General features: G+C 36.3%; 1 protein-coding gene across 3 annotated transcripts; it reads left to right on the plus strand.

Annotated features, from left to right (window-relative positions):
• Positions 1 to 509: 509 nt before the first annotated feature.
• LOC138321193 (L-proline trans-4-hydroxylase-like) lies at positions 510 to 15,449 on the plus strand. 3 transcript variants are annotated; one of them, XM_069264683.1, is made up of 10 exons: positions 510 to 618; positions 3,674 to 3,727; positions 4,107 to 4,188; positions 4,312 to 4,393; positions 5,378 to 5,488; positions 5,813 to 5,904; positions 10,948 to 11,038; positions 11,201 to 11,330; positions 11,927 to 12,084; positions 12,702 to 15,449. In XM_069264683.1, the coding sequence occupies exons 2-10, from the start codon at positions 3,712 to 3,714 to the stop codon at positions 12,828 to 12,830; spliced, it is 891 nt and encodes a 296-aa protein (XP_069120784.1). In that variant the 5' UTR covers positions 510 to 618; positions 3,674 to 3,711; the 3' UTR covers positions 12,831 to 15,449. The 3 variants fall into 3 exon arrangements, with proteins under 3 accessions (XP_069120784.1, XP_069120786.1, XP_069120785.1); XM_069264685.1 differs by lacking the exon at positions 510 to 618 and adding an exon at positions 622 to 677; XM_069264684.1 differs by lacking the exon at positions 510 to 618 and adding an exon at positions 989 to 1,165.
• Positions 15,450 to 16,735: the final 1,286 nt, after the last annotated feature.

Consider the following 16,735-nt stretch of genomic DNA (forward strand, 5'->3'; position numbering starts at 1 on the left):
ATAGTATTTATTATTTCTTTTTAAATGTTTTCTTCCATATTTTTTCTTAACAATCGAATGTTAGTAATCCTGCATTTCGATAATTACTGTAACATGTTAGGCCTATTAAATTGATACTCCACCGCTGACAAATGGTATTTTTCACTATCAAAAACAGGAGATGACGATTTAGTATTTTTCTTCAGTTACAAAAGTTGCTTTTTTTACACCATTACCACCATTAAAAAGTTTGAGCTTCTAACTTTACTTCAAGTTTAAAATATGAAAAATAATTTATTGCATCCCGAAAAAAATCCGTGTCACTATATCCTATATGGAAGGAAGTACTGATTGCGCATGCACCAAAGGCGAAAAAAATATTTTATATATATATATTTTTGGTGTTAATTAGACATATATATATATACATGATCAACATCAATTATTGTTCAACTGATGAATATCATTTATGCTTTGTCGGCGGTGGAGCATCTTTAACTGAATAGGTATGAAGAAGACTGCTGTGGGAAAATCCGGATATTGTATCACGCACCCGACTTCATTGACGTATATTTAGTAAAGATTTTTGACTTCCTGTGGCGAAAAACCACGAAAAGTCGTCTGAAGTCGATATTTACTGTAAGTAAACAGCTGTTGATAAAGAAGACCGTTTGAGATTTGTGGACAACTCTAGCGACGTAATCGTCTAATCACAAATATTGACGCACTCTCACTAATGAGTGATTCGTGTGCCCAGGAGCTTGACGCCCAGCGTGACGTTCTGTCAATAATATACATAAATACATAGAAATATACCAATATTATATGTATAACATATTTGTGTGTGCTTTTATATATATTTGTAGTATATAGGGATAATTTTCTGTGTGTTTATGCTATAATATATTATTGACAGAACGTTAAGCTCCTGTGGTCATTCACACCAGTTAATCAGTAGGCTACTGTACTGTATGTATATATAAACTGGTTATTGACACCAAATAGTCACAAGACTGTGATCGTGTGATGAAATCATCTGTAAGGTCATATAAAATTTACCATCAAAAATCAATAGTAGCTCTACTGTATATGTACTGTAGCCGTTTTATATCTTCTCCGCAGTAGCTACATGTACATTTGTACCTCAGCAACAGTTTACATTGTTATGATTGTACAGTGCATACATGTAAGTATATACATGCCTTGTCATATTTTATAAAATGTCACATTGCAGTAAGGTTTATCTACATTGTAGCAGAAAATAGTACAAAATGTAGCGGCTAGACTGGGTTTCTAGGCAAGGCCTTCCAATTCTAGCCAGATGCTCTACCCATTTGTACCTTGTCTGTCAGGTCATCTATGTCAACGCACTCCAATCCTCCCTCCTTTTTCAAACTCTTTGCCCTCGATGACATACAAGACCCTCAGACCACCACCATGGGTATACATGTATATTTTAGTTGGGAGCAAAGTTTGTAACAGCAACACGTACATGTAGACTAACAGAAGAGGAGAAAATATAGCAGCCAAACAGGGATTTGTACCAGGGACCTCCGAAAATGAGCCAGCTGCTCTACCAATTAAGCAATAATTGCTCCTGGTCACTGATGATCAAACAAGTCCAGTTTTGCTTAGAAATATATGTCTACTTTGGTGATATTTAATTTGTAGATATCATTTTTAGAAATTTACAAGAAAAACATATCTATATGTATATGTTGATGCATACATAATTGGTGATAAATCATACATGTGCATAAATGTATCCATTGTACACATTTAAATAATTGATTTACTTTTTATGTGCAACAGCACCAGAGTAATTTATAGCCAAGCAAAATATTACTAAAATATAGATTTACACTCGGTATAGCCCTTTTCCAAAACATAAATTACACCGCTCTCTAAAAATCTTTTGCACATGCCCGCCAATATTGTCTTTCGATCATTTCCGGGAAGTGCAGTGTCATTCCGCTGAGTCATTCAATACTGGCTGGAGTGAATGTAACATAGAAACAATAATAATACACATGTACCTTAATTGGGCTGTATATGCAAGCATGTACTGTATAGAATATATAGTTTAATAAGTGAACATGCCATACATTAATTGTACATGTATGTTATGTACATGTACAATATATAATGCATGCGTTACCGGGGTCGATCAGGTTTAATTGTCATGAACCACAAAACTGTGTTTTCCTTTGTGTTGTATTTATTCTGGTTTAAAAAACCCTACAACAACAAACAATCATCTATCATACATACATACATATAGAACGGACTGATTAACAAGGGACATAACTCGTGCATGCATATTATCAATAAAAGAGTTAATAAAAATATACAATATCTACTACGAATCTCAAAGTACCGATAAATATAAGTATTTTAGCGTTTCAGAATGTTTATACAAATAGATTTATTACATTTAGATTACTGAATATCAACAGATATCAAAAGATAGACAATCACTTATCCTACCGTTCATCGTTTGCTTTGCAGCGATATACGAAAATAATATACATGTGTATATACTGAATGGATAATAATCATTCAATAATACCTAATTCCATAATATTCATTTAAAAATAATAGCAATTAGCAAATACTAAGTAATTACTCACCCCACACAACGTGCAGAGGTTTCCAGAATGGGCGATTATAGCCTCTTAAGCGTAATGTGAATACCTGGCACAATTACTGTAACAAATACAGACAGTATTGTACACAATTGAATTTAGCAGATAAATGTATAATTCCATCTGTATAACTTATATAAATAATTAATAATCAATTCTCTGGATCAAGATATATCTGTGATCCGACCATTTAATACACTCTAAAAATATATTCTTATGTTGTATTACGTACACACACTGTTCAACATTAATATTCAATTTTATGCAAAATCATGGCTAAAAACTTATTGTAAAAACTCACCAGATCTTCTTAATTTCCCTGAATATACTCTGCATGAATAAGTGTGGTGCATATAGCTCAGGTGCCAGAATAGAAGTGGTAGAAATTTAGAAGAAGATTAAAAGCATGCAACATAAGTTTAAACTGTCCAATGGTCATGTCCGTCTCAAGTCACCTGACATACCTATACTCACATTCCTCTCATACCTATATTCAAAACCATTAAAGGCGCACACTCCAGACAAATCTCAATATTACTTTAAAGATACACACACCTTAAAATATAACAACATTTTATGACTTATTTAAACAATTACAAAATATAACCCTGTTACACATGGCATGCATGTTCACTTGTTCAATGTTTAGCTGGATATATACATGCACATATGCAAGGGCAAGGCTATAATTATAATTATATAAATATATGTATAGCCATGTGCATTCAAAATATATCGTATATATGTAGTTTTTAAAGCAACATCAGATTTACTAGTACAGGCATTTTATTTCATAATTATGCCATGGTGCATTTGAGATAATCATATCAGAAAATGTGTATGAACATCTATTTTCAAATTCAGGGTATAATTATGTTATTATAGGCAAAGGCCTAACTAATCAAAGAGGTTTGAATGTTGATCATACATGTATGTCTACTGAACAAAAATGTCAAATTATTGTCAGGACAATCATAGCGATAAGTAACATATACAATTATTCTAATTTATAAACTAGTCTGTAGATCAAAATTATGTTTATGTTACAGATCTCGATTGAAAAAAAACCCTGCTATTACAGATAATCATGGATAATCTAGCAGGTGAGTTAATTGGAAAAGAAACTTAAACACTAATACTGCTTACATTTTAGGTTTTAGACCTACCGTATTTGACCCCAATAAGCGCCCATGTCCCTTAAGTGCCCCTCCCCCTTTTGAGGCTTCAATTTCAATTGCCCAGGCATAAATAATCACCAAAACTGTATAGGTTTGCAAAGATTTTGTCTTATAAAGCACCTTTCTTCTTTTCAATTTTTTAAACAGCCTGGGCCCTTATTGGGTCAAATACGGTATATTATTGAATGGAGATCACACTAATGTATGCATGAGTATAAATAATAAGAAATGTTCCATTATTGTGATTAAAAAAACACATATTTATATAACAAAGCTGTAGATAGTATTACTATTTTATTTACAGAATTTAACATGGAAGGCAATGATTTGGAAGTGACAGATGACATGTTGCAGGCATTTAAGGAGAAAGGGTACATTCTTATCAGGTAATTATAACAAACAATCATCCAGTGTAATTGATGATTGGACAAGTGAGATGAAATTTTAAATTTTATTTTTCCACTATTGCAATCGATTGTTAAAATCCATTCTATTTTTTGTGTCTTTAGGGGATTGCTGAACAATGATGAGCTGACTAAGGTAAAAGAAGTCTTAGAAAACTCGGAACTTGTGCCAAAATATGGATATGGGGTGAGTGTAAATGACAAGTCAATTTAATTTAATTTTTTCATTTGCTGTATTCAATGTTGAAAGATACTCCACCACCTACAGAGCATAAACAATATTTGTTATATGAACAATATTTGATGTTTAATTTTGTATAATTATTACCATATAGGCCATAGTTCCATGATTTATTTCAGGATGCAATAAATTATTTTACTTTCATTCTACATTTAGATAAAAATGACCGTTCTTCAGTGGTGTAGCACCTTTAAGAATTAATTGTGCATAGAATTATTTAACATGCTGCTGAAAAGTTCTGATGTTCTGATAGCTCTATATGTTCTAAGCATGAACAAGAGGCCCAGAGGGCCTGTATTCCTCACCTGGCATGTAATGCCAAGTAATGTTCTCAAATTAGGGTCATTGTTTCTTTTCTGAAAGACTTAAAAGAATTAACTCTCCTATTGGGCCTTACCTTACTATTTCTGCTCCAGGGGGTCAGAGCCAAGAATATACTAATTCTGTTCCTCTTCCCACAAGGATGTTTCAGGCCTATTTTGATTACCATCTATGCAGAACTCTATAACTACATGTAGTAGCGATTAAAAGGATTTACCTCTATTTCCCCTGTTGTGCGCCGCCTCTCCTGCTCTAGGGGAGTCAGAGCTAACTTACACAAAGTCTGTTTTCCTTCCCCAAGAATGTTTCCGCCCAAATTTCGTTTTAATCCATGCAGAGCTCTATGACTAGTAGTAAATTAAAGGATTTACTTCTATTTCTCTATTGGGCCATACCCATCCTTCCCCCAGGAGGTCAGAGCCAAAATTTAAACAAAATCTGTTCCTTTTCTCTTATGATGTTTCTAGCCAACTTTGGTTACAATCCATGTAGAACTCTATGACCAGTAGCGATTTAAAGGAAATGTTGACGGACAGGCAGCCCTTGGCAAGGTGAGCTAAAAATGATAAATTTATAAGATAATTAATATTCACATATTCCATTTACAAGATTCCTGATTCTTCGGGGCGGATGCCTAAAATGGTGTTATGGCGAGCAGCAGGAAGTGATGTGACAGGGATGGTTTGTCGCTGTGAGAAAGTAGTTACTACATCAGAAAAGGTATCTATTTTCTTCTAACATAAAATTCTGAACATTCATAAAGATAGTCAGACAGTTCATGGAAAGCTGTAGTCTTTTTAAATATATGTATTGTACTCCTGAAAGCTTCTTGTGAAGTGACAAGAAACTAACCTTTCATCACTGTTCTCACTACAGTTTCTTAACTTGTACTCCTTTGAAATTTAAGTTCAGCAATTTAATTGATTTTAAACTTCCTTTATGAAATCTCTACCCACCCTCTACCTCCCCTTTAATATAGTCCTTTAAACTGGTGTTTTCTTATATTCTTTCTGAGAAATCTTCTATCATCCTTGTTTTATTTAGCTGCTTGGAGGCGAAGTCTACCACTACAGCTCCAAACTGGTGATGAAAGAGCCACGCATAGGTGGGAAACAGGAATGGCACCAGGACTATGGGTAGGTCATGTGAGGACTATGGGTAGGTTATGTGAGGATTATGGGTAGGTCATGTGAGGACTATGGGTAGGTCATGTGAGGACTATGGGTAGGTCATGTGAGGATTATGGGTAGGTCATGTGGGGACTATGGGTAGGTCATGTGAGGATTATGGGTAGGTCATGTGAGGATTATGGGTAGGTCATTTGAGGATTATGGGTAGGTCATGTGAGGATTATGGGTAGGTCATGTGAGGACTTTGGGTAGGTCATGTGAGGACTACGGGTAAGTCATATGAGGACTATGGGTAGGTCATGTGAGGACTATGGGTAAGTCATGTGAGGACTATGGGTAGGTCATGTGAGGAATATGGGTACAAAACTGTAGCAGCTATATTATCTCATAGAATTTTACACCAACTTTATATTATTGTCACGAGAGTGATTTTAATATGGGTATTTGTTCACGAGTACATAAATAGAATCCAACAGCTATAAACAGTTGACAATATTTATTACACACAAACAGAGACAGATAACCCTTTCAGTACTGTGGCCGTAAAGCACACATGTACAGGCTTCTAGGTCGTGTATGTCCAGTGCCTATTTTCCACGTAATGTCTGGACACGCTTCCTCAAGGGTGGGCGTGCACGTGCAAGGACAGGGTCATGCAGGTCAATGTGACACACTCAACCAATCCATTCACTCGCCTCTCATACGTCATCATAACAACTTACACACACAGATTTACATGTACAGGACATTACATGACACAGGGACACGTAAATTCAGACAGACACAGGGACATGTAAATTCAGACAATACACAGCGCATGTAGTTAAAACACCATATATAATACATATTATATATATGGTGAATTTAAACACCGCGACATTCTCCCCTGCAAAGGAAAATGACTCCTGGCATTTAAATCACCTAATGTTATACATCACAGTTAAAATATTCATAGGAAAATCAATGAGCAGTACAGTATCCAGTATCCAAGTGAGTGGGGCAATCCCTACCTACAAGGATTAAAGGATCACTGCTCACTGAACAGATTTTTTTTACCAATATTAGAAATCAATATTTACAAAATTTATCACCTTGGCCAGTGTCCCAAGGTAATATCCAGCATCTATAGCTTAACTAGAATTTCTCCTCTGCCAAGTGAAACAAAACATTCCTGATGCGAATATAATCTAACATTTATTATAATTGAATGTAAATTGCAATTATGCTACAATTCTACTTAATAAATGGTAAACCATAAGATAATACACATTAGTAGCTGTAGAGATTAAATATAATTTTCACAATCAGGAGTGGTCTTGCTCACTATGACATTCTCCCACTGCTCTAAATGTCTAAACGTAGACCTCAGACCCAGAATTTGATGGCACCAAGGTTTCCATGAGCCATTCTCCATACAACTTAGGAGGTTTACAGGCTCGTCTGGACCTTGTAGCTTGAACTGAGTCTTGTGTCTGACCAACACTGCGCATGCCTGCAGCGTTAGAATTTCGACACACACCCCTGGTACCCTGTTTCGGAGAATTCCCTGTACCAACAGTATTTGGTTGCACTGGTCGTTGCGCGCCAGCGACAGTGCGCCTGGGTCTCCTCACAGGAATGACGTACCTGGGTGATTGACTTCCATCATAATCTGAGCTATCAGAGTCAGTAGTGGAGGAGGAACTCTCATCAAACTGTACCCCGGGATTCTGATTCCTAGTTGTCTCCCTTGGTTCATCAGCACCCTGTGTTCTAGGTAGCCACATGAAAGGGAGGAGCAGGTTCCTATGCACAGTTTTAATAGGTCCCTTCCCGACTCTTTCCGGATCTTGTATACGGGCATATCAGCATTTGGTATACTAAGGATAATGTAGGGATCCTTAGCCCATTTATCAGCTAATTTCTGTTTGCCACATATACCTACGTTCCTCATCAGAACCCGGTCACCTACTTCTAGAGTAGCTTCTCTAACTCCCCTATCATACCTATCTTTGTACCTCTTACCCTTCCTATCGCTTTCAGCTGAGGCAGCTTTGTAGGCAAAGTCTAACCGACGCTTAAGCTTTTGGGCATAATTCTGGCGACTCCCTACAGTCTCAGAATCTGTATCGATGCCTAAAAATGCATCTACACTAAGTCTTGGGTGCCAACCAAACATTAGGTAATGAGGGGAATATCCAGTGGTCTCATGTTTTGTAGCATTATATGCGTGAACAAGAGGAGCCACGTAAGATTTCCAATTGGATTTTTGTTCTTCCTCCATTGTACCTAACATTTTTAGCAAAGTTTGGTTGAACCGTTCGACCATGCCATTGCCCATAGGATGGTAAGGGGTAGTTCTCGTTTTATCCAGCTATCTTGCAAAGTTCCTTGATAACTTTGCTTTCAAAATTCCTACCCTGGTCACTGTGGATTCGGGCAGGAAAGCTGTAGTGGACAATGAACTGTTCGTACAACACCCTGGCGGTGGTACTCGCTAACTGGTTCCTGGTTGGAATTGCCTGGGCATAGCGGGTGAAATGGTCAGTGATAACCAGCATATTTTCATAGCCCCCCTTTGACCTTTCCAAGGTCAAATAATCAATGCAGAGTAGTTCCATTGGTCGAGAACTTTGGATATTATTCATATTAACCATCTCTGCTTTTGGGACAGTAGGGGTTTTTCTACGAATACACCTACCACAGCTTTCGACCCATCTATTTACCTCGGCATCAAATCCAGGCCAAAAAAACCGACGCTTTGCCAACCAGTTTGTTCGGTCACATCCCTGATGACCGACATCTTCATGCACTCCCCTGAGGACATTCTCTCTATATGCCTCAGGAATGACTAGCTGCTGAATAGGGTCATTATCAATGGTGGTGTTTCTATACAACACACCATTACGCAGTTCAAACAGCCGCCACTCCCGCATATACTGCCGCACTTCCTCAGGTTCGTGTCTCAGAACACTCTTATCAGGTCGAACCCCCTCCCTGACAAAATGTATAACCCTCCTGAGATGTTTATCTAAGGACTGTTGTTTTTCCCAATCCACACCAGAGAGTTTTATATTACCCAGATCTAGAGTGTCATTCTCTGTATCATTCTCTGGTTCTAGGGATGATGTGTTTGAGAGTACCACAGTTTCAGCTAATGGCAATTCCTCTTTCGTAGTCAAACAAGCACCGGAAACTGCTCTCACAACATCTGGGAAAACTTCCTCTAGCTGATATGGTCGCCTTGATAACCCATCAGCGTCCCCATTAAGACAGCCCGCTCTATAGACTAATTTGAAGTTATAGTTTGAGAGTGAGGCTAACCACCTATGGCTTGCTGCGTCCAGCTTTGCAGTGGTCGTCACATAGGTTAAAGGGTTGTTATCTGTACGTACCTCAAAAGTGTTGCCATACAGGTAATCATGGAACTTGTCAGTGAGGGCCCATTTGAGACAAAGAAATTCCAACTTATGAACTGGGCAGTTCTTCTCGCTGGGACGTAATCCTCGACTAGCATACGCTATTACCCGTTCATGGCCCCCTTGATTCTGGTACAGTACAGCACCTAAACCTTCTATTGAGGCATCCGTGTTAACAATGAAAGGCTTTGTAAAGTCTGCATATGCTAACACTGGTGGAGATGATAGAAGACCAACAATGGTATCAAAAGCCTTCTGTTGACTATCACCCCATACCCAGGGAATCTTTTTCTTTGGCCCCTTAACATTTTTGTGGGTACAGTGTCCAACAAGGAGATCGTTTAAAGGTTTTATGACTTTAGCATAATCCTTAATGAACCTCCTGTAGTACCCTGTAAAACCTAGAAAAGAGCGCAAGGTTTTGACATTGACTGGTTCTGGCCATGTCTTTAATGCTGAAAGTTTCTCTGGGTCAGTTTGAATTCCTTTCTCAGAAACTATGTGGCCCAGATAGCGCACATGAGTTTTAAAGAACTCACACTTAGACCCTTTCAGCTTTAAGCCGTGTTTCTCAAGCCGTTCAAACACACCTTCCAGTCTTTTGAGGTGTTCCTCAAAGGTGTCTGAAAATATGAGAATATCATCTAAGAAAATTAAACATTCCTTAAGATGACTCTCACCCATACAGGCTTGCATTAATCTCTGAAATGTCGCAGGCGCATTAGTTAGACCAAACGCCATGCGGTTACATTCAAAGAAACCGAGTGGTCCGACAGAAAAAGCTTTCTTAGCCTTGTCCTCCTCTTTGATTTCGACCTGCCAGTAACCAGATCTCAAGTCCAGTTTACTGAAGTATCGCGAACCAATAAGGGAGTCCATGGTTTCCTCCACCCTAGGTAGGGTGTAAGCATCCTTAATGGTTTTCCCATTGAGTTTTCGCAAATCAATGCAAAATCTCAGGGACCCATCTTTCTTTCGAACGAGGACCACATTCGAACAGTAGGGACTGTGAGACTCTCTGATAGGGTCAGAGTCTAACATCTCTTTAAGATGTTGTCTCACTTCCTCATACATTCCTGGTGGAATACGACGATATGGTTCCTTAAATGGAACATCGTCTGAGAGTTTAATCTCATGCTGCACCAGGTCTGTCTTCCCCAAATCCTTTGGTGATGTGGAGAAAATATGCTGCCCCCTACCCAGTACCTGATATGCTCTCTCCAACTGCTCAGGAGTGAGATTATCCCTGTTTATGGAGACCCCCAGTTTGTCCCACCATTCCCCCTCAGTCTTAGAGGATTCAGTATCCTTACTAGAGGGTTCTGGGGACCACCTGTCCATTACCTTAACGTCTGTCATACGTCATCATAACAACTTACACACACAGATTTACATGTACAGGACATTACATGACACAGGGACATGTAAATTCAGACAGACACAGGGACATGTAAATTCAGACAATACACAGCGCATGTAGTTAAAACACCATATATAATACATATTATATATATGGTGAATTTAAACACCGCAACATTATTTTACCATAATTGTTACCCTAGTTAGTTTTATAGAGATATAATATGTTAAAGAAAAAAGAAAATAAGAAAATAATTGTTCAATTTTACAAAGTGACATTCTTTATTCTCAGATACTGGTACCAGAATGGTTTGTTGACTCCAGATGCCCTTAGTGTGTTTGTGGCTGTTGACAATTGTACTAAAGCGAATGGATGTCTACAAGTATGTACTGTTAGTAAAGTACATATCTATTCATGCTGATTATGTGTAATACAATATGCAATATACAAATATATTGGGGACATGGTTTAATATCTCTCTACACTATAGATATATCTGTCCATTTATAAATTTACCTCCTTTTTTGTGCATTAATTTATACAGATTTTGCCTGGCTCCCACAAATGTGGTCGGATAGAACATAAAATGGTGTCAGGACAAACAGGGGCAGATTTGGAAAGAGTAGCACAGATACGTACAAAACTCCCCCTCATCCATGTGGAAATGACAGCAGGTACTTGAAATAGACACATGACAAAATAAATTGTATACATTCATGAAATAAATAAGAGGTTTATGTAGTATTTTAATGTTGAAAGTTCCTTAAATCTAAGACTTACCTCCCCTTTATAAAGTAAAGGTTTGACCTTCATTACCAACATTAATTTACCTCCCCTTAAGTGTTGTATTGAGGTACATGTGACAATGCTATTTGTCTAAATGTATGTAACATGAAAACATGATCGAATGATCACCTTACACAAGTGATTAACTGATTTCTGACACTAGGTTATAGTGCTGATGATACATTGTATGTATATGTCAGTAATTACTATATATTCAAACCATGACAGACAGAAATTATTTCAGATCTCTGTGAGGTTTGAATATTGAATAAATTAAGTTTCCCTGTATATTTTGTAAAACATTTTGTTAAAAAATGAAACTATATCAACATTGCATCTATAAACATTCTTTTAGTTTCATGCTTGAGTTGTTTATATCTAATGATTCTGTGATATACAATGTATGTAGTACCTGAAATTACTTTTAGATGTACATAAACTAATTTGAATTACTTTTAGAAACAATTGATATTTTTGAATTCAGGAGATGCGCTGTTTTTTCATTCCAATGTTCTGCACATGAGTGAACCCAATGATAGTGATGATCGTCGCTGGGCCCTGATCATGGCCTACAATTGTGCTTCTAACAATCCTGTACAACACCTGGCCGCACCCTTCCCTCGATACTCAAAGCTAGAGAAGGTATTGGAGATGCTTACAAACTATGAATGTATTAATTTTAGTGGTAGCCTTATTTTAGCACCAACCATTTCGGCCTAAAATATCATAACAACAATACTTGAATAGTCTTTGTGTATTTAATATAAAATATAAATATTGCAACAACCACTTATATAATCTATCATTGAATCTATCATTATGCTTTCCTTTTCAAATTTGTGTTTGCTCTTAAAGGACAAGGGACGTTATTGCCTAAAAACGGTTGTGTTTGCAAAGATTTTTTTTTCAATGTAACTAATGTTTACAAAGTTTTATAATTTCAATTTCAATATAGGATTGTTAAACCTATTCTCCCTGGTTTAATGAATCTGGAGTTTTCTTGAAATAATAGAGAGGAGGTTTATTGATAAAAGTTTTTGATATCAAAACTTAATAAAATACTTTGGGAACAAACGTAATACAAAAATATCCCTAAAACCAAAATTGTTACTCTATGTAAGCAAGAGTGCAGCAAAATCTGCATGCATCTTTTTAAACGTAGGTCATAATGACATTTAGTATTCTTTTGAAAAAAATAGTAATTTGTATCTAATGCTTATAGAAAGATTGTCATTGAGATTTATATTATTCATTTTGAGGTACCAAACTCAGCCATATTGGAATGTACCAACGTCAGTGACTTCACTGGAAAGGAGTTTCTTAATCCCTTGGACGACAAAACAGTAAAAGCAGACACAAGCCAAACAGCAAACCTTCAACAGGCTTAAGGAGGTATTGAGCAAGTTTGGATATTGCCGAAGTGCATGTGATCAAAAAAGAAGAAACCCCAGTACAGACTATTTGTGTTAAACTGTTTATGAAGTGACCATCTAGGATGAGAACCAAATAGTACAGATATGTAAATACCATATAATCCAGAAATTATTGATATTATTCAGTAATCTTATGTGCTTTTAACCACATATTTTAAGGGTGTATATTATGCACTATTTTTCTTCTGTTTTTCATGCACATGTTTTATGAAACTTGGTGATGTGGTATAAAACATGCATACGTATAAAACATGCATGCGTATATCCTCTGAATATATGTATTTTTAACCCTGGAGGTTGTTTTTATAAAAAAAAAAAAGATTGATTTATTTGGCTTCCAGAAAGTCAGCGCATTGTCATGTTGTATTTGAAGTACAGAGTAACAAAGTACTATAATAAATTAAAGATGCTCCACTGCTGACAAATGGTATTTTTTTCAGTATCAAAAACAGGAGCAGACAATTTAGCATTTTTCTTCAGTTACAAAAGTTACTTACTTTACACCTTACCACCATTAGAAATTTTGAGCTTCTAATTTTAATTCAAGCTAAAATCACAAAAAAATAATTAATTGCATCCCGAAAAAATTCCGAGGCACTATATTATTCTATATGGAATGAAGTGTGTTAATTAGACACATATATACACGATTAAACACCAATTATTGTTCAAGTGATGAATATCATTGAGGTTCTGTCGGCAGTGGAGCATCTTTAAACAAGGTTTATATAAATATTCTGGTCATAATTCATTCTGATATATCCCAGTTACTTCCCTTTGTTTCATTCTGATATTCTTACTGTATTTCATTCACAAAAACCTGATGTAGTAAATTATGAAGTTGTTATGATGGGATTGAGATCTTGGACATTCTGCTTCTATAACGTAAGGTCACCTTTGATCCGGCCTACATAGGGCAGTTACCAGGGACGAACTGTAGATGATCAGTGTCTGGCTTTTAACCTACCAAAAACTAATGCATCCAAAAATATCTATTATCAAAGCTGTAAATTAATATATCAAATGTCATTAGTGTTATTATTGATATTGTTATATCATGAAATGAGTGGTATGAAAACATATTTGAATGAATCACCCTTTTGATAGATACATTCCAATAGCTTTAAGAATTTATATTTTGCTCTTAACAAGTCAGAATCTGTTTATCTCGTTTTTGAGTTATCTCTACAGATACACTGTAGTAACATGTATTGATAATTTTTATATTGATATCTATAAGACTAAATTGTTGTTAAAAGCATTAATGTGATGATGATAAGAATGCCTTATTTTGTGATGTAAGACTTCTTTGTAGACATGTTAGTGGTTGTAGATTATAGTATTAGTTTTTTAAGTAGCATTTTCCATACCACTATCACAGACCCAGACTGAGAGAGTAAGCCTCAAATTTGATGATGTTATTGATAGGTTGTGCCATAATAACACTGCATGTTTGACAATTCCACTTACTGATTTATGTGCACCAGTTGTCTTTTAATACCAGGGTAAAAGGCATCATCTTTCTCTAGCCATCGGATAATTCTGTAAATATGAGAGAAAATGTATATGGAAACATTCAGTTCCTTCTTTCTCATATGTTATAGTTGTATCTGAAACTTCAGTATTTAGTAAGAGGCCCATGGACATTAATTTGACACTGTGGTGGTAACAATAGCTGAATATGAGTTACACCAGTTTGACTGACCGCCCTCTATGCCAGTCTGACTGTGGTTCATTATGGCAGAGCCTCTTATAATTAGTTATACAAAGTAAGAAGTTAAAAAGATGTATGCAAGTCACTATAATTAAAAGGTCAGTCGAAACTTTAAATGTTTCTTCATGAATTGTGAAATAAGTAGCAATATTTCTATGTATTTAGAAAATTATTAAGACTGTTTTAATAACTGCTTTCATGATGTTATATGAAGATAAAAAAAATCTTTGCAAGTCACTATAAGTAAAAGGTCAGTCAAAACTTTAAATGTTTCTTCATGAATTATGAAATAAGTAGCAATATTTCTATGTGTTTAGAAATAAATAAACTTTTTAAATAACTACTTTCATGCTATTTATATGTAAGTGCAATAAATATATATACTATGAAATGAATGTGTGTTCCTTGGTGTATAGCTCATTCTTGTTTAAATACGTTTGTGTGCATGTGTGAGAGGTAATGAATCCTGTTACATGTATATTGGCCTACCACATAATAAACTTCATTTCAATAGATTTTCCAAACTTTTGTTGATGGATCAACCTTCAACAAATCAAGCATATTGAAAGATGCTTGTTTCCTGAATCATGTAACTTAAAGAAACTTATACTGCTGAAACTATTTTGATGATGTTTACAAAGTTAAAATAGAATAAGTGTTTCTGCAAGAAAGATATAAAACAAGTTTAAGATCGATCAATGTTCCAGATCATTTCTGTCGCACCAGGCATACATTTTTTTGTACTTTGTATCCTAGAAAGAGTGATAATCAACATTATAATATTCTGTTTAGTATATTATCTTTATTTTGCAAAAATCTAATATTAAATAATTTATATAATAAAGGCAACTAAATTGGGACCTTACGACGTTCTTATTCCTTATGTCTCCCTTGGCATTTGTTTGCGGGGTTGAGTTGAGCGTTCATCTGAAGAAGACTGTGTTGTGTCCCTAAGCCAAGATACACAATGATTATAAAAACTGGTAATATTTGTTTGTGCTTAATAATAAATATAAACAGAGTTGTATGACTGAATTGCGTTTTGTCAGTGTAGCTATTACAAGCAGACAACATAATCATACCTCAGTTTCCTTTAACACACATATATCCATCACATCGCATACAGGAAAAGCCGTGAGTAAGATATTGAGCAAATTCAACCATAAATACATAAAAGGACGATTTGTTTGATTAAATTAATCGTCTATTAACAACCGGGGTCATCCCATATATGTGGTGTGTTGTATATGTGAATTGTGTGTTTTGGGAGATTGCGGCATATTTGTGTTTTGTCTCCGTGTTACAGATCTAGAGGAACGCTTGCCCTTTTGATAGTGCTACAGGTAGGGCGTTAGAATTGCACTTGCTGCCCCTATTGCATTGATCGTAAAAGGCGACCAAATTTAGGATCTTATATTTTCTTTCTTCCTAACTTGCTGTCTTTTTCCTGCCGTCTCCCTTGACACCGCCTCACTTTTGGCCTTCAGTTGAGCGATCGCCCCTGTGAGAAAGGCTCTGGGTTCTGTCCCTGAGGCGGTGTCAAGGGAACGTTAGGATAAAGAGAAAAGATAATATCCTAAATTTAGTCGCCTTTTATGATCATGCGATAGGGACAGCAGGTACACTGCATACTCGGGAGACCGTCCTTACATGACCCTTGCTGTTAATTGGACGTTGATTAATCAAACAAACACGCGTGTCACCGAAGGAATTAGATTGTAAGCAAGCACACACTACCAGTCAAATTATAACGGGCAAACCAGTCTCCCCACCTCCTTTATAATGAGTGTTATGCTTTACTTATTTGTATGTTTGTTTGATTATTTAACGTCCTATTAACAGCTATGGTCATGTAAGGACGGCCTCCCATGTATGTTGTGTGTTGCATGTATGCTGTGCGAGGTGCGGGTTTTGGGAGACTGTGGTATATTCATGTAGTGTCTTCTTGTATAGTGGAACTGTTGCCCTTTTTATATCACTGAAGCGTGCCGCCGAAGGCAACAAACAACAAACCCCGCCCGGTCACATATCACTGACAACGGGCGAACCAGTCGTCCTATTCCCGGTATGCTGAGCGCTAAGCAGGAGCAGAAACTACCAATTTTTTTAGACTTTGGTGTGTCTCGGCCAGGGGACAGAACCCAGA

Source organism: Argopecten irradians, chromosome 4 (assembly GCF_041381155.1).
Source record: "Argopecten irradians isolate NY chromosome 4, Ai_NY, whole genome shotgun sequence".
NCBI classification, from domain to species: domain Eukaryota; kingdom Metazoa; phylum Mollusca; class Bivalvia; order Pectinida; family Pectinidae; genus Argopecten; species Argopecten irradians.